Source organism: Podarcis erhardii (assembly GCF_964252035.2).
Source record: "Podarcis erhardii genome assembly, chromosome: 13".
NCBI lineage: Eukaryota > Metazoa > Chordata > Lepidosauria > Squamata > Lacertidae > Podarcis > Podarcis erhardii.
Genome location: NC_138502.1, coordinates 3199394 through 3217905, shown reverse-complemented (window position 1 = coordinate 3217905; position 18512 = coordinate 3199394). Strand labels below are relative to the sequence as shown.

The following is an 18512-nucleotide window of genomic DNA, read 5'->3' as shown; positions in this document are numbered from 1 at the left end:
TTCCTCTGCCCCACAAATCACCCAGAGATGCATTTTAAATAAAAGCACACATTCTACTCATGTAAAAACACCAGGCAGGCCCCACAAATAACCCAGGGATGAATTTCAAATAAAAGGACATATTTTATTCATGTAAAAACACAGATTCCTGGACTGTCCGTGGGCTGGATTTAGAAGGCGATTGGGCCGGATCTGGCCCCCGGGCCTTAGTTTGCCTACCCATGGTAGAGGGCTGGACTGGCACCTGGATTTGAATCCTGACTCAGCTACCACCTCTCGGCCTGTGTCGGAGGCAGGAGAGCCCAGGGTTCGAATCCCCCCTCTGCTACCCTGAAGCAAGCTCACTGGCCTGCTGCCTCTCAACCCGGCCTACCTCGCAAGGTTGTTGTGACGGTTAAATGAGGGAGGGGGGAAGAACCGTGACCCCCCCCCATCAAACTCGTTGCAGGGGAAAAAAGACAGCGAAGAATATCTGGAGGGTGCCAGATTGCCCAGTGCAGAAGACGTGTGTGGAGTCTGCTTTGCACAGAGCTTTCATATAAAGGAGGTTGTGGGGTGTCTTGGCTCAGCCCCCCCCCCTTCATAGAAGGGAAAAAACCCAATTTCTTGAGGGTGGGGGACTCTCAAGACTTCGTTATGGCGGGGGAGCAGGGATTTGGCAGCAGCAAAGGCAAGCTGTGTCCTCCACTTCCATTCACCCCATGTCTCCCCCCCTTTTTTTTACAATCCTGCATCTCCCATTCATAAGAGCTCTATTTTTGCTTTTGAATGGATGCAGCTAAAATGGTCCCCGGAGGTGGATTTCTGCCTTGTGCGGCGCTGCCCCCTCCTGGCGCAGCACAGGAATGGCAACGCTCTCCTGGGCAACTGTTCAGTTGCCAAGGAGCCAGCCTTGCAAGGCTGTTGTTGCGGCCAAATTGCCACCCTCAAAAAACAGCAGACGGGCTGGATGGAGCGGGGAGGACCCGAACCAGCAGATTCAAAGGGCAAGAAATGATATTCCGGCGAAAGATGGGCTTTCCTGCCTTGGGAGATTTTTAAAGAGGTCAGATGGAAATCTCAGTCCAGGGTTTGCTTGCTTCGACACAGGCATGGCAGGGGGTTGGACTAGATTACCCTAGGGGGTCTCTTAAAAGGTTACCTCATGAGAAGAGAAGACTCCCTGGAAAAGACCCTGATGTTGGGAAAGATGGAGGGCACAAGGAGAAGGGGACGACAGAGGACGAGATGGTGGGACAGTGTTCTCGAAGCTACCAGCATGAGTTTGACCAAACTGCGGGAGGCAGTGGAAGACAGAAGTGCCTGGCGTGCTCTGGTCCAGGGGGTCACGAAGAGGCGGACACGACTAAACAACAACGACCGTTAGCTCCAGTCGTGGCAAACTCTGGGGTTGTGGCGCTCATCTCGCTTTATTGGCTGAGGGAGCTGGCGTACAGTTTCCAGGTCATGTGGCCAGCATGGCTAAGCCGCTTCTGTCGAAACAGAGCAACGCACGGAAACGCCGTTTACCTTCCCGCCAGAGTGGTACCTATTTATCTACTTGCACTTGGCGTGCTTTTGAACTGCTAGGTTGACAGGAGCAGGGACTGAGCAATGGGAGCTCACCGCATCGTGGGGATTTAAACCGCCAACCTTCTGACCGGCACACCCTAGGCTCTGTGGTTTAACCCACTCCCATCTCTTGCGGGGGCTCAATTGGTGCCAGCGTCTTCCATCAAGAGCTTGGGTGTAACCTTCAACGCCTCCCTTTCTATGGAGGCGCAGGTTGCAGCCACAGCAAAGGTGGCATTTTTCCATCTCCGCCATATCAAGCAGTTACCTTTCTCGCCCTGACCTGGCCACAGTGATCCATGCGACCGTCACCTCCAGACTTGACTACTGTAATTCTCTCTACGCGGGGCTGCCCTTGAAGCTGACCCAGAAGCTCCAGCGAGTGCAGAATGCTGCAGCGAGGCTCCTCACGGGGTCCTAATGGCCAGGGGTCCCTTTACCTTTTAAGAGATAGGAGTCCCACCCCCCATTCCATATTGTCCCAACCCAGCCAGGGGACCTCTGTCTTTGAATCACAGAATCATAGAGTTGGAAGAGACCACAAGGGCCATCGAGTCCAACCCCCTGCCAAGCAGGAAACACCATCAGAGCACTCCTGACATGTGGTTGTCAAGCCTCTGCTTAAAGACCTCCAAAGAAGGAGACTCCACCACACTCCTGGGCAGCAAATTCCACTGTCAAACAGCTCTTACTGTCAGGAAGTTCTTCCTAATGTTTAGGTGGAATCTTCTTTCTTGTAGTTTGGATCCATTGCTCCGTGTCCGCTTCTCTGGAGCAGCAGAAAACAACCTTTCTCCCTCCTCTATGTGACATCCTTTTATATATTTGAACATGGCTATCATATCACCCCTTAACCTCCTCTTCCCCAGGCTAAACATGCCCAGCTCCCTTAGCCGTTCCTCATAAGGCATCGTTTCCAGGCCTTTGACCATTTTGGTTGCCCTCCTCTGGACACGTTCCAGTTTGTCAGTGTCCTTCTTGAACTGTGGTGCCCAGAACTGGACACAGTACTCCAGGTGAGGTCTGACCAGAGCAGAATACAGTGGCACTATTACTTCCCTTGATCTAGATGCTATACTCCTATTGATGCAGCCCAGAATTGGATTGGCCTTTTTAGCTGCCGCGTCACACTGTTGGCTCATGTCAAGTTTGTGGTCAACCAAGACTCCTAGATCCTTTTCACATGTACTGCTCTCAAGCCAGGTGTCACCCATCTTGTATTTGTGCCTCTCATTTTTTTTGCCCAAGTGCAATACTTTACATTTCTCCCTATTAAAATTCATCTTGTTTGTTTTGGCCCAGTTCTCTAATCTGTCAAGGTCGTTTTGAAGTGTGATCCTGTCCTCTGGGGTGTTAGCCACCCCTCCCAGTTTGGTGTCATCTGCAAATTTGATCAGGATGCCCTTGAGTCCATCATCCAAGTCATTGATAAAGATGTTGAATAAGACCGCGCCCAAGACAGAACCCTGTGGCACCCCACTAGTCACTCTTCTCCAGGATGAAGAGGAACCATTGATGAGCACCCTTTGGGTTCGGTCAGTCAGCCAGTTACAAATCCACTGAGTGGTAGCATAGTCAAGACCGCATTTTACCAGCTTCTTTACAAGAATATCATGGGGCACCTTGTCAAATGCCTTGCTGAAATCAAGGTAGGCTACATCCACTGCGTTCCCTTCATCTACCAGGCTTGTAATTCTGTCAAAAAACGAGAGGATTTAACTTCAACCGGCTCCCACTTAACCATCCAGCCACAGCTTCCAAGCACCTGGTCAGTGTGTCCGGGGCAGAGTCAGAGCGGCCGTCCGTCAACAGATAAAGCTGGGTGTCATCGGCATATTGGTGATAACCCAGCCCAAAGCTCCCGACAATCTGGGCAAGAGGGTGCATAAAGATATTAAAAAGCATCGGGGAAAGGATTGCGCCCTGTGGGACTCCACACACGAAGGAGTGGTGCGCCACCCTGTCCCAGAGATCTTCAGGTGAAGGGCAGTCGAACCGTGTTCCCCCCCTTGAGCTTGGAAGGGAAGGTGGGATATAAAAAAGGTAGAGGAGACTACATTGTGGGGCTGCCCCCTTCCACCAGACATGCATCCAACACCTTCATCGCCCAGATTTCAGAGGACTCTGAAGACACACCTCTTTCGATGCCCCAGGTGTTTGTTTTTGGGGACCCACCTTAATTTCTGCAGCTGGAAGTTGTTTGACATTGCATTACTTTAAAAAAACAAAACAAGCCAGAATGAAAAAGTTGTGATGGCCTGGGAATCTGATTCAGAGGCTGAACCCAAGGAATCCCAGCCTGCACAGGATTCCCCGCCTCCAGAACCAACTGAGCTGGGGCTGGGGCTTGAGCCTGAAGGGTCCTCACCTGTGCTGGGTCCTCAGGTGCAGGCACCAGCTGAGTCTGCTCTGGCTCCTGAGGTGATGGAGGACCCATTGCCTGCAGGTGCTCCACTCTCAGCCCCGTCAGGGGAAGCGGAGGTTGCCTCTGGGTCTGGTAACCCTCCAGCCTCTCCTGAGCTGCAGAGGCTCAGGGCGGAGAGGCGGAGGGAACTAAGTTCCCGCAGGAGGAGTGCTCACCTCCAGGCCAGAAGAGGCGAGTCACCTGAGGATCGGGGCTGCCCTATGCCTCGGGGCAGATAAAAGCCAGCCAGTCCCAGGTTGCGGGAGCAACATCGTTGGTTACCTGTTCCTGCTGGCACCCCGTCCTGCTTTCTGCCAGAACCTCCCTGGTTTGGACCCCTGCCTTGGACCCAGCTTCAGCCTCGGACCGGACACGGACCATGCCGCATGGTAACCCCCGCCCAGGGTCAGCACAAAAGTAACGTTCAGCTTATGGCAAAGAGCGAACGATAAAGAAATAAGGAACAACAAAATAATATAAAAATACAAACATCTGGGGTTTTAGAGTCGCATACAAAAAATGCCGCTCGGAGGGACGTTAGAGGAAAAAATAGGACCAGGACCAAAGTCTATCTTTTATTAAAGTACAAAAAAGGGGGTTCCTAAAAAAAGCCATGCAAGGAAAATCGAAGCATATAAAATAAACTACAAAGCAATTAACGGGGGGGGGGGGGGAGGCGGAGGGAAAAAGGAGAGGGCTTTGCTAAGCTTCAGGACAATTAATTGTGGGAGTGAAGGACTGTATGAGAGTTTGCTAATGTGTCAGATCATTGTAGTTTGGGGTTTTGTTTTTCTTTTTCTACCTTCCATGATTATTTTATTTGGAAACACACACACACACCCTCCATTGCCAACCTGGTTTGCCTTTCCAGATGTTCTGGTGCTCAACTCCCGACAGCGATGGCCAGCACAGAGGGCTGGGAATTGTAGTACAGAGCGCCCGGTGGGCGCACCAGGTTGGGGGAAAGGCTGCGCGGTCAAGGAATGTGGAGTATAACCGGGTCTCCACAGTCTAATACTGAACTGAATTGGGGGGGTGGGAGCCCCTCCTCCTAGAAACGAGAGGGCCATTTCACCATTCCCGCTCCTTAACAAGCCCTCGCCCGGGGAAATACATGTGGGGCAGGTTGCAGCCCTCCGCCACCCGTGTTACGAAATAAGCAGCAACTCTTTTGTAAAATAAAAATAGAAATTAAAAAAAGGAATACTGTTTGAGAAACTCAATTTTTATAAAAAATTAAAAAAATGAAGTTTAGACAGAGCAACAGTTCTCTACTCCTCAGTGAGTGAGGCGGTTCAGGAAAAAAACAAGAACTGGCAGTTATTTTATGTAATTAGGAGAATGCAGCCTGTCCCAAACCATTTGATGGCAGGGGGGGCGATAGAAAGAGGCGCCCCTCCCGCAGCAGCTATTAGGGAAACCCTGATTGGTCCAGGGAGGTTCAGCACTGCTGTGACCTGGCCCAATCAGAAGGCTGGAGAATGGCTCAACCATAAGAAGGGTCTTTGGAGGGGGAAATGGGGTGAGGAGTTGGGGGGGCAGGGGGGGATAGGAGAAGCAGCGCTCCTATTCAGTTGTCCTTCACAACCACAGCCATCTTCTTCTGGAGCCTAGGCAAAGAAGAGATGGAAAAGGAGGTGTTAATTTAGGGTTATCCGTATTTCAAAAAGCGAAAATCTGGAGTTTTGGAGCTATTTTTAAAGAAATCCACCCAAATCTACACTTCCCGACAGTCACCGTATTTTTCGCTCTATCAGACGCACCAGACCACAAGACACACCTAGTTTTTGGAGGAGGAAAACAAGAAAAAAAATAATATTCTGAATCTCAGAAGCCAGAACAGCAAGAGGGATCGCTGCGCAGTGAAAGCACAGACAAAATTCGTTGCCAAGGACGGGAGACTCAACTCCTCACTGGCGCCCATCCCCACATTGTCGGTGATTTGAAGGCAGACATGAACGCTTAGGTCCGGATAATGTTGAGCTGCCATATGTCCAGGTTTTCCAGGACAAGTCCTCTTTTGGGGGGTCGCCATGCCCACCTGGGCAGATTTTTGCATTTTACATGAAATGTCCTGGTTCTGGGGGGGGGGGGTTCTTTATTTGTTTGTTTTTTAAATTTGGGGCTAGCCCACACTCATAACAGGAGGAGCGAGCAGCCATTATGGGGGGGGGGGTCAGCAAGCTCTTAAGGCAAGGCATAATGAGCCTCAACAACCTCAGATATACAGATGACACAACCTTGATGGCAGAAAGTGAGGAGGAATTAAAGAACCTTTTAATGAGGGTGAAAGAGGAGAGCGCAAAATATGGTCTGAATCTCAACATCAAAAAAACAAAGATCATGGCCACTGGGCCCATCACCTCCTGGCAAATAGAAGGGGAAGAAATGGAGGCAGTGAGAGTTTTTACTTGCTTGGGCTCCACGATCACTGCAGATGGTGACAGCAGCCACGAAATTAAAAGACACCTGCTTCTTGGGAGGAAAGCAATGACAAACCTAGACAGCATCTTAAAAAGTAGAGACATCACCTTGCCAACAAAGGTCCGTATAGTTAAATCTCTGGTTTTCCCAGTAGTGATGTATGGAAGTGAGAGCTGGACCATAAAGAAGGCTGATCGCCGAAGAATGGATGCTTTTGAATTCTGGTGCTGGAGGAGACTCTTCTCCATTCTGAAGGAAATCAGCCCTGAGGGCTCCCTGGAAGGACAGATCCTGAAGTTGAGGCTCCAATACTTTGGCCGCCACATGAGAAGACAAGACTCCCTGGAAAAGACCCTGATGTTGGGAAAGATGGAGGGCCCAAGGAGAAGGGGACGACATAGAACAAGATGGTGGGACCGTGATCTCGAAGGGACCAGCATGAGTTTGACCAAACTGCGGGAGGCAGCGGAAGACAGGAGTGCCTGGCCTGCTCTGGTCCAGGGGGTCACAAAGAGTCGGACACGACTAACCAACAACAAAATGAGCCTCAAGCGGCTCGAATCAGCGAGCGATGCTGCACCTCGCAAAAGCAAGCAAGAAAGCAAGGCGAAAACCCCACACTCCAATCTGACCAGACTGGTGATGGAGCTGGGGAGATGGAGGGGGAAAAGGATGCAGCCGGGGAGGACACCTGATTGGCATGTAGAAGTCACTGCCTGTCGACGCCTGAAGATAGATGGGAGTCAGGTGAAGGGCGAAGGAGGCAGCGTTTAACCACTCACACTTTGGCCGGCTCCTTGTTTTGCTTCATCAAATCTTGAAACTCGATGGCTTCTTTTATTTTCTTCAGCAGCTGGTACAGCTTCCGGTCCCGAGTCTGGAAAGGGAGGAGGAAATATTGTCGTCATCAATTATTCCCATCGTATTTATTTATACCTTTGCCTTCTTCCCCAACAGACCAGGAATCAAAGCGGCTTACTAAAACAGCGCAGATTGAGATACGGAAAAGCTAAGCGGTGGAAGATCATTGTTCCAAAGTAATTAAGATGCAATTTATTTATTTTTTTAAAAAAAATCTATTAAAATGTAGATAATAAAAGCAGCATGCCCTTTCCTTAAAATTCCATTGGTTTCCAAGGGCCCGTTGGAATAAAACCATCTTCACCTGCCACAAGAAGGATGAGGGAAGCAGTCTGCCTTCTCTAAGCAGGGATGCAGTGAAGTTGGGAAATATTGGTATGTCAAACCGCTGGTTCACACAAGAGTGAGGCATTGTGGGAGAAATAAAATTGTGGCCTTTGGGGGAATGGGTGTTTAGTCTCTTTAACCGTAAAACTCCCTGTCTCTAGAAGTGTGAGTCAATGACATCTGAAGGCAGCCTTGTTTAGGGAAGCTTTTAATGTTTTTAATAGGTTATTTTATTTTCATATTCTGTTGGAAGCCGCCCAGAGTGGCTGGGGTATAAATAATAAAATTATTATTATTATTAACCAGGGAGCGGCCATCTTGCAGCTCCCTCGCAGTCCGAGGGGGGACACTTAAGCCAAACGGACGCAGTTCGGTGCGAACATTTACGCAAGGCCCGAGACGCGGCTTTCTGGCTTTTCCACCCCCCACCCCACGAAAGTCACCTGGATGGTGTAAACTCTTCCTTCAGTACTACTGCCGACGCCACTGGGAGCCTCCACGATCCGCTTCTTGGAGCCTCCCGAATCGCTGCTCTGAGAGAAAGCTGTGGAAAGGGACAGGAGGAAGGGTTGATTAATTTTATTTATTAAATCTGCGCACACACCCACACCCGCTTCGTGCGCAGCTCTCATGGCAATGGTTTGCAACGGAAGAAACACAAAATGCGTAATAACAACAAAAACCAAAGCAACCATCTCATACGTAAAAGATGTCCATCGGCCAAAGGTCTGGTTGAAGAAGAACAAATATTAATACACTGGTACCTTGGCTCCCGGACAAACTGGCTCCCAAACACCAGAAAACCGGAAATAAGTGTTCCAGTTTGCGAATGTTTTTCGGAAGCCGAACGCCTGGTGTGGCTGTCGGCTATTGTTTCCTTTTATTATTATTATTTTATACATTTTTATTAGTTTTTTCAACGTATCATTTCCAACAATCATTTAACACAACTTCTTATACAATCTTTTAGACTTCCATTAACAAGCTCTATGATTTTCCGTTCTTTATCACTTATTCTGCATTTCTTAATTTGTCTTACTCTTAATTATCATTAACTAATAATTCTCTTCATAATCTTTCTTATAATATTTCAAATAGTCCTCTTTACAGAACTTCTTGCAGTCCTACAAGCATAACCTGTTCATTACAATTGCTTTTCAATTAATTCATATATTTACTCCAGTCTTCTAAGTATCTCTGATCCCGCAGGTTTCAAATCCTTCCTGTTCATTTATCTAATTCTGCATAGGCCATTAATTTCATCTGCCATTCTTATTTCGTCGGTAATTCTTCTTGCTTCCATTTTTGTGCCAATAATATACTTGCTGCAGTCGTTGCATATAAAAACAGCTTACAATCCTGTCTATTAATATCCTCTCCTACAATGCCAAGTAAAATGTCGGCTATTGTTTCCAGGGCCAATCGGACGTTGCGCCTTGGTTTGCCAATGCTTTGGAAGTTGGACGGACTTTTGGAAGTTGGACTGAGTTCAGGAACCAAGGTACCACTGTATATGCGCCGCCTTTTAGAAGTGCCCTCTGCCCTAAAAAACCAAACAAAACAAAAAACCCCAACTCAAACCCAAACCAAAACAGAGGGAGAGAATTGCATTGAGAGGGGCAGGTTTGCATTTAAAAATACTTTTATTAAAAAACCAGAAGCCTTTTTATTGGGTATAGTGGGTGATGAGATACCAAGGGAGGATAAAAGACGGTTTATGTGTGCGACAACTGCGGAAAGAATTCTTCTAGCCCCAAAACGGAAACAACAAGAAATACCAAAGCAAGAAGAGCGGAAGATGAAAATGATGGACTTTGCAGAACTGGCGAATTTGACAAGAAAAATCCGAAACCAGCACGATCAAGTATTCCAAAAGGACTGGAGTAAATTTATACAATATTTGAAAGATCATTGTAAGCAATTAACATCACTAGCAGGGTTGCCTGAAGACTTGTAATGAGAAATTTTCTACCTTTGTATATTTAAGTTTCAAGGCCTTTTGTAATGAGTGCAATTAGAATTGGAAAACACAATTTCAATCAATTGTTTTTAGACCTGGTGTTAGCCGCCCTGAGCCTGGTCTTGTCTGGGGAGAGCAGGGTATAAATAAAATTTATTAAAGCAAAGATTATGGGATAATGCACACAGTGACTTGCGATCTCGATCACACGCAGTCTGTAGTCCGCAGGCAGTAGGAGTACAATATGGGGATGTCTTTAAGTTAACATATTACATTAAAAACCTGACAGTACCAAACTATCGAAGGCTTTTCACCAAAGCCAGACTAAACGTCTTTCCTTCTGCAGTGTTGGAGGGCAGGTTGAGAGGAGTTCCCTACCAGGACAGACTTTGCTTGTGTGCTCAAGACATCAATTCCATAAAACATATTTTGTTGCATTGTGCAAAATATGAGCAAGCCAGGGCTGAACTGATACTACCCTTGCTGGTACCTTTCCCGGGAAAATCAGAGGCTCACTATGTCAGGTTCCTATTGGAAGACCGGACAAATGCTAGAACATTAGCAGTGGCAAAGTTTTTATCGGTGGTTGCAAGAACCAGTGATTCCTATATTTGGAACAAAATGCTTGTTTAACCTGGAGGTGGGCTGTATGAATTGTGTATTGCTTTGTAACGATTTGTTGGGTCTCTGGACCGTAATAAAGATTGATGATTAAAATGCAATGATATAAAGGTTAATTTTGAAAGCTGTGAGGCAGGAGGGAAGGAAGGAAGTCGATAGAGAGCCAGGGCAGTAAAGTAGATAATGATGATGCAAATGTATATTATTAAATGGAAAATAAATAAAAATTATATATATGAGTAGCAGGCTTGCTTACACGCTCCTGGACTCCCCGGCAACCATTCCTGGGACGACTCCTCTTCAGACTTGCACTCTTTGGCGTTCCCACTGCCGGCTTCCAGTCGACTCCTCTTGGCGTTCCCGCCGCCATCAGATTCGAGTTTATTCCTCTTGGCGTTAATTCCAGAGGGAGCCATTTTCTTGAAGTTTTCTTCCTCCGTCTTGCGGTCTCGGCCTGGGCAGGCGCAAACCCGGGCCTCAAAGCAGCGTCGTCCGAGGAGCTGGCCCCTGCAGAGAAAGGGAGGGGAGAGGAGACGTCAGATGAGGGAAAACTTTTTTCCCTTTTTCTTTGCAGCTCAAGGGCCGCATTCGCATCTGGAGAAGGCTTCCGAGGGCCGCATGCAAGTGGCAAAGGCAGAAAGGGACGAAGGAATGAATGGGATTTTTTTTTTACCTCCGTGAACTAGGCTCCCCATGCAGGCAAAGAAAGAGTCTGGGCAAATTTGCAAATGACAGCAAGGAAGCCAGGGGACGGCATTTTCCCAAGTTGTTACAGTGGTCCCTTGGTTCTCAAGCGCCTTGGTACCCAAACAACTTGGAACCCAGACACTGCAAATCCGGAAGTAAGTGTTCCGCTTTGGGAACTATTTTCCGGAAGCCGAACGTGCTCCGTTTTGAGTGTTTAATAATAATAATTTATTTCTACCCCGCCCATCTGGCTGGGCTTCCCCAGCCACTCTGGGCGGCTTCCAGCAAAATATTAAAATACCGTAATACATCAAACAATAATAGCTTCCCTAAACAGGGCTGCCTTCAGATGTCTTCTAAAAGTCTGGTAGTTGTTCTTCTCTTTGACATCTGGTGGGAGGGCGTTCCACAGGCTTCCATTTTGAGTGTTACGCTGAGGTCTATCAGTTTTTGCTATTTACAGTGGTACCTCGGGTTACAGACGTTTCAGGTTACAGACTCCGCTAACCCAGAAATAGTAATTCAGGTTAAGAACTTTGCTTCAGGATGAGAACAGAAATTGTGCGGTGGCAGCAGTGGGAAGCCCCATTAGCTGAAGAACAGGTTAAGAACAGTTTCAGGTTAAGAACGGACCTCCGGAATGAATTAAGTTCTTAACCTGAGGTATTTTGCCTTTTTTCGGCTCTTTTTTGTGACTGTGCGGAACCCAGTCCAGCTACTGATTGATTGATTGCAGCACATTGTTTATCGCTTTCATTTTATGGATCAATGGTCTCGTCAGAGAGTAAAATTCATGTTGCAATTGCTGTCTCAGGGGTTTTTTTAAAAGTCCGGAACGGATCGCTCTGTTTTGCATGACTTTCTATGGGAAAGCACGCTTTGGTTTTGGAATGCTTTGGTTTTGGAACGGACCTCCGGAACGGATGAAGTTTGAGAACCAAGGTACCACTGTAGCCAGATTTGGACAGGACCCCTCCCTTCCTTGCGGTTCAACAGGATCAGTACCCACCCACCCACTGTCACAGATCTCTAGGGCCACTGGGCACCGTTCTCCCACCCCACCCCCCAACCCCGGACCCATAGTTAGAGCAAGGATCTATATAATAATAATATAATAATAAATTTTTATTTATACCCCACCCTTCCTGGTTCAAAAACCGGGCTCAGGGCGGCTAACAACAAATTTAAAACACTTAATTATAAAAGCAGAATAAAATATAGTATAAAAACATGAATAACAATAAAAATCAAAAATCAATTAGATAATCCCCAGGGCTAGCTGGCTGAATTGGTCCTACTTGGGCCAGCGAGGAGGCCAGGGGAGAATTAGCTGTGGGGTCTCAGAGCGGGTGATCTTCATAAAAAGGGGAAGGGGAGGGAAGGGGAATAAAAGATCAGGCTGGATTCAAATTAAAGGTCAGGCGGAATAGCTCTGTCTTACAGGCCCGCCGGAAGGAGGTTAAATCCTGAAGGGCCCTGGTCTCATGGGATCTAGAGCCAAGCACCAATGAAATTTTAACAGATCTCAGATCTCACGAGAAATTTGGTTCTAGAGTTATGGGCTTGCTTCAACGCTGCCTGTGACCTCTCTATCTGCAAACAGGAGTTCAGAGCCCCATCTGCTGGCCTCACCCTTCCCAGAGAACCCAGGAGTCCTGGAACCCAGGAGACAGAGCCCCCAATGCACTCTCGAGGGCCCTCCCTGGGGGGCAAGCAGGTGCCGGGGGGAGGAGGGAGAAGAGAGGAAGAGGGTGAAAAGTGTTTTACGCACAGTTGGGTCTCCAGGGTGATGATGATCAAAATGGGGCGGCGGTTCATGCCCCCCTGGCAGGAACTGTTGCACATGAAGTTGTAGAGAATTTTGCTGCTCTCCGTCCCCAGCTGAAAGGCAAAGAGGGGGCAGGAATTGGGGCACAGGGACCTGCTGATCTCCCCCCCCCCGACTATTCAAGGGAAGCGTCTCTGCAAGGTGCACTGCAAGATTATTACTACTATAATTACAATTATTATCAGCAGGGATAATAAACTTTCTTTGCAAGCTACATTGTATTACAATTACAGTGGTACCTCGGGTTACAGACGCTTCAGGTTACAGACTCCGCTAACCCAGAAATATTACCTCAGGTTAAGAACTGTGCTTCAGGATGAGAACAGAAATCGTGCTCCGGTGGCACAGCAGGAGGCCCCATTAGCTAAAGTGGTGCTTCAGGTTAAGAACAGTTTCAGGTTAAGAACGGACCTACAGAACAAATTAAGTACATAACCAGAGATAAAGGGACCCCTGACCATTAGGTCCAGTCGTGACCGACTCTGGGGTTGCGGCGCTCATCTCGCTTTATTGGCCGAGGGAGCCGGCGTACAGCTTCTGGGTCATGTGGCCAGCAGGACTAAGCCGCTTCTGGTGAACCAGAGCAGCGCACGGAAACGCCGTTTACCTTCCCGCCGGAGCGGTACCTATTTATCTACTTGCACTTTGACGTGCTTTCGAACTGCTAGGTGGGCAGGAGCTGGGACCGAGCAACGGGAGCTCACCCCGTCATGGGGATTCAAACCGCCGACCTTCTGATCGGCAAGTCCTAGGCTCCGTGGTTTAACCCACAGCGCCACCCGCATCCCTATAACCAGAGGTACCACTGTATAATTAATATTATTAATTAAACGTGCATACTATAGCCCTACCGGGCGGTTCACAGCGTTAAAAATACAGCAGAACCTCTGTTGTCGAAAGCTTCGGAGGCAGAACAATTCAGAACCCAAAGGCCGACAGACCTGGAAGAGAATGCTTCCGTTTTCGAACGGCTTCCGAGGCGCGGTTCTCCATCTATCGATGGATTTTGCCGACCGGCAACCGCGCCTCCGTTGTCGAACATTTCAGAAGCCGAACGGCCTTCCGGAACCGATTACAGTTCGGCAACCGAGGTTTCGCTGTTAACGCAAGATAAAAACTCTCCAAAGAGAGTTCAGAAACTTCCAACTCGGAGCAGAACTCGGAGCAGGACAAGACAGATTGACCCTATTGCACCAATCCTGGCCCGACGTCACTGGCTGCCGCGACACCTGAATGCAAAGGGTAGATCTCCTGTGTGATCTGCGGATCTTTCCCCGGTCCAAGCCCCCTCCCCCAACGCCCCAATTTCGATAACCTGGGGTGCCTCGTAGGGAACGACGACGCTGTGGCGCTTGGTGTTCTCGTCGGATAAGTACTTGGCCTGCCGGTTCCCTTCCACCCGGATCAGGTGCTCGGCGGGGGCGATGCCTCCTGGAGGACACAAAACCGGATCAGGGCCGGGCGGGGGGGGGGAGGGGAGAGAAAAGCGTGGGGACGGCTGCTTTGCAAAAGGGACAAAGGATTGAGTGCGGTCGGCACCTGCGGTGTCCAAAATGTGTGCCGCGTGATGGTTTTGACGGCATGGCCTCTGAGTGCGTGCAGAGGGCCCACCCCACACCAGAGGCTAGCCACCCCCAAACCGCCTGCTCCACATAGGGAAAGATAAAGGGACCCCTGACCATTAGGTCCAGTTGCGGATGACTCTGGGGTTGTGGCGCTCATCTCGCTTTATTGGCCAAGGGAGCCGGCGTACAGCTTCCGGGTCATGTCGCCAGCATGACTAAGCCGCTTCTGGCAAACCAGAGCTGCACATGGAAATGCCATTTACCTTCCCACTGGAGTGGTACCTATTTATCTCCTTGCACTTTGACGTGCTTTCGAACTGCTAGGTTGGCAGGAGCAGGGACCGAGCGACGGGAGCTCACTCCATCGCAGGGATTCGAACCGCCGACCTTCTGATCGGCAAGCTCTAGGCTCTGTGGTTTAGATCACAGCGCCACCCAGGTCCCTTAAATCTTTTTCTACTGCATCTTAAAACATAAAAGGTCAAGGACCCTTGGATGGTTAAGTCCAGTCAAAGGCGATTTTGGGGTTGTGGCGCTCATCTCGCTTTCAGGCCAAGGGAGCCGGCGTTTGTCCGCAGACAGCTTTCCAGGTCTTGCGGCCAGCAGGACCAAATCGCTTCGGGTGCAATGGGACACCGTGACGGAAACCAGAGCGCACGGAAATGCCGTTTACCTTCCCGCTGGAGTGGTACCTATTTATCTCCTGGCACTCGTGTGCTTTCGAACTGCTAGGTTGGCAGGAGCAGGGACCAAGCAACGGGAGCTCACCCTGTCGCGGGGATTCGTACCGCCAACCTTCTGATCAGCAAGCCCTAGGCCCTGTGGTTTAACCCACAGCGCCACCCACATCCCTGGGAGTAAATTTCAAGGAGGGTTACCTGGAGGGATGCTAAGAGGCAAGAGAGGGCTCAGGTGAGCACTGGGGGAGTAAATCGCTGCCCAGCTTAGGAGAGGTCCTTTTGCCGGGTCAAGCTCATCCCATTTCGTTGAGTTAATCAAACTAGTTTCAATCGGGTTCTGAGCCAATGCGCAATTCATCACTCTCATTCCAAGATTTATGGTGTTATTCTTATCTCCCTTAGTGTGTTGTCCAAAGCGCTCTTCCGAATAACACTTTTTATAGCGCAGGGGAACCGGTTCTCGAGCTTTTCCCCCTGGGCTGCACTTTCAGAATAAAAATCTGCTCGTGCGACACCAAATTTGCTTATCGTTAAGAAATTCGTCAGAAAATGAAAAGAAACAACTGCTCTGTTTATAGTGAAGAGGGCAGCTGCTTTATGATTTGATCGTATATAATCTAATCGCACCTTAAACCCAGGTTGCGGTAGCCAAAACTGAAAGTCTAGCCACCTTTTCTTTATAGTGAGGATTATTATTATTAGTATTATTATTGCTTTTATTTCTGTCCCACTTTGTTTTTGTTTTTAAGTTCCTCTTCAATCAGGCCTTTTGTTGTTGTTATTTATACTTTTCAAGTTTATACATTTCATTTATTTATTAAAACACAATAAAAAAAATCCTTCCAGTAGCACCTTAAAGACCAACTAAGTTAGTTCTAGGTATGAGCTTTCATGTGCATGCACACTTCTTCAGATACACTGAAACAGAAGTCACCAGACCCTTCTATATAGTGAGAAGGTGGGGAGGGGTATTACTCAGAAGGGTGGTGGGAATGGGTTTATTATTATTATTAATAAAATTTATTTATTATTTATGCTTGTTTTTCTTTCTGTTTCCTTTTCCTCTTTTCTTTTTTTGTAACCTTCCTTAATTTCTTTTTCCTTTTTCAAGTCTGCAAGTTTTGATTTGTACGTATTTGCAATAAAATTGAATAACATTTTAAATATATACATATATATATATATAAAATCAAGTCTTACTGACTAGTCATTTAAATTGCGATTCGATTTAAATCAAACCCACGAAGCATGCATTTGGACGGGGGAGGAAAGAGGAAGCCTGCGCCGGGTTTGAATCCTCCAAATTTTTCCTTTTCTTCTTTTTTTGTAACCTTCCTTCATTTCTTTTTCTTTCTTCAAGTGTGCAAGTTTTGATTTGTACGCATTTACAATAGAATTGGGATTATTTTAACAAATATATATAAATCAAGTCTTACTGACTAGTCATTTAAATACAGTGGTGCCCCGCAAGACGAACGCCTCGCAAGACGGAAAACCCGCTAGACGAAAGGGTTTTCCGTTTTGGAGGTGCTTCGCAAAACGAATTTCCCTATGGGCTTGCTTTGCAAGACAAAAATGTCTTGCGAGTTCCTGCGGGTTTTTTTCCCTTCCCCCCCCTTTTTCTAAGCCGCTAAGCCGCTTATCAGCTGATCCGCTAAGCCGCTAATAGTGCTAATCCGCTAAGCCATCAATGGGCTTGCTTCGCAAGACGAAAAAACCTCTAGACGAAGAGACTCGCGGAACGGATTAATTTCGTCTTGCGAGGCACCACTGTAAGCGTGATTTGATCTGATTTAAATCAAGCCCACCCTGACCACGAAGCATGCATTTGGACGGGGGAGGAAAGAGAAAGGGTGCGCTGGGTTCGAATCCTTTGTAGACAACTCCTCAGGGCATCGGCCCAGTCCTCGTCCCCAGAGACCAGCCCCCTTGCCCAAAAGAGCCAGCCCATTCCCTCTGCTGGAGCTTACCGTGGCTGCCCTCGCCAGAGCGCTCGTGGTGCGGGCATCGCTTGACCACCTCAGCGATGTGCTCAGACTTCTTGAAGATGGCTGTGGTGCGAATGACGGCCCTGGGAGGGGGCGGCGTGGCCACTTTGATGAGGACGGGGCAAGTCTTGCCCATCTGGCAGTAGAGCTTGTTGAGATCCGGTGAGTACTACACGTTGGGCCGGAGAGAAAAGAGAGGGAGGGAGAACATTGCAACATGGAAATTATACAATTTATTATCATCACCTTGCCGACAAAGGTTCGCCAACATGACCATTGGGGCCCCTCTGTAATTCTACGATTCCACAATAATAATAATAATAATAATTTATTATTTGTACCCCGCCCATCTGGCTGGGTTTCCCCAGCCACTCTGGGCGGCTTCCATAAAAACCAGAAATACACTAAAATATCACAGATTAAAAACTTCCCTGAACAGGGCTGCCTTAAGATGTCTTCTGAATTTCAGGTAGTTATTTATCGCTTTGACATCTGATGGGAGGGCGTTTCACAAGGCGGGTGCCACTACCGAGAAGGCCCTCTGCCTGGTTCCCTGTAGCTTTGCTTCTCGTAATGAGGGAACTGCCAGAAGGCCCTCGGCGCTGGACCTCAGCGTCCGGGCAGAACGATGGGGGTGGAGACGCTCCTTCAGGTATACTGGGCCGAGGCCGTTTAGGGCTTTAAAGGTCAACACCAGCACTTTGAATTGTGCTCGGAAACGTACTGGGAGCCAATGTAGGTCTTTCAAGACCGGTGTTATGTGGTCTCGGCGGCTGCCCCCAGTCACCAGTCTAGCTGCCGCATTCTGGATTAGTTGTAGTTTCCGAGTCACCTTCAAAGGTAGCCCCACGTAGAGTGCATTGCAGTAGTCCAAGCGGGAGATAACTAATCGATTAAATTAGTTAAGAATGATTTGTAGAGTTATTTAATTTATGTAGAGTTATTTAATGATGATGTAAATGTGTATTATTTGTGTATAAATGGAAAATTAAGATTGCTGGAAGAAATATCAACAACCCCAGATATGCAGATGACACAACCTCGATGACAGAAAGTGAAGAGGAATTAAAGAACCTTTTAATGAGGGTGAAAGAGGAGAGCGCAAAATATGGTCTGAAGCTCAACATCAAAAAAAAACGAAGATCATGGCCACTGGTCCCATCACCTCCTGGCAAATAGAAGGGGAAGAAATGGAGGCAGTGAGAGATTTTACTTTCTTGGGCTCCATGGTCACTGCAGATGGTGACAGCAGCCACAAAATTAAAAGACGCCTGCTTCTTGGGGAAAAAGCAATGACAAACCTAGAGAGCATCTTAAAAAGCAGAGACATCACCTTGCCGACAAAGGTCTGTATAGTTAAAGCTAAGGTTTTCCCAGTAGTGATGTATGGAAGTGAGAGCTGGACCATAAAGAAGGCTGATCACCGAAGACTGGATGCTTTTGAATTCTGGTGCTGGAGGAGACTCTGGAGAGTCCCATGGACTGCAAGAAGATCAAACCTCTCCATTCTGAAGGAAATCAGCCCTGAGTGCTCACTGGAAGGACAGATCCTGAAGCTGAGGCTCCAATACTTTGGCCCCCTCATGAGAAGAGAAGACTCCCTGGAAAAGACCCTG

The 18512-nt window shown here is 48.1% G+C and overlaps 1 protein-coding gene across 2 annotated transcripts in view; it reads right to left on the bottom strand.

Moving 5' to 3' along the window:
- Positions 1 to 4517: 4517 nt before the first annotated feature.
- The window catches only part of TP53 (tumor protein p53), a 30393-nt gene continuing 16398 nt past the window's right edge, over positions 4518 to 18512 (bottom strand). For both annotated transcript variants that reach the window (XM_081835753.1, XM_081835754.1), the window contains exons 4-10: positions 16879 to 17065; positions 13979 to 14094; positions 12607 to 12716; positions 10405 to 10655; positions 8011 to 8111; positions 7162 to 7256; positions 4518 to 5565 (exon numbers count right to left, since the gene is read on the bottom strand). In XM_081835753.1, coding sequence (XP_081691879.1) covers positions 5526 to 5565; positions 7162 to 7256; positions 8011 to 8111; positions 10405 to 10655; positions 12607 to 12716; positions 13979 to 14094; positions 16879 to 17065 — 900 coding nt within the window. In that variant the 3' untranslated portion in view covers positions 4518 to 5525. The remainder of the gene's footprint in view (positions 5566 to 7161; positions 7257 to 8010; positions 8112 to 10404; positions 10656 to 12606; positions 12717 to 13978; positions 14095 to 16878; positions 17066 to 18512) is intronic.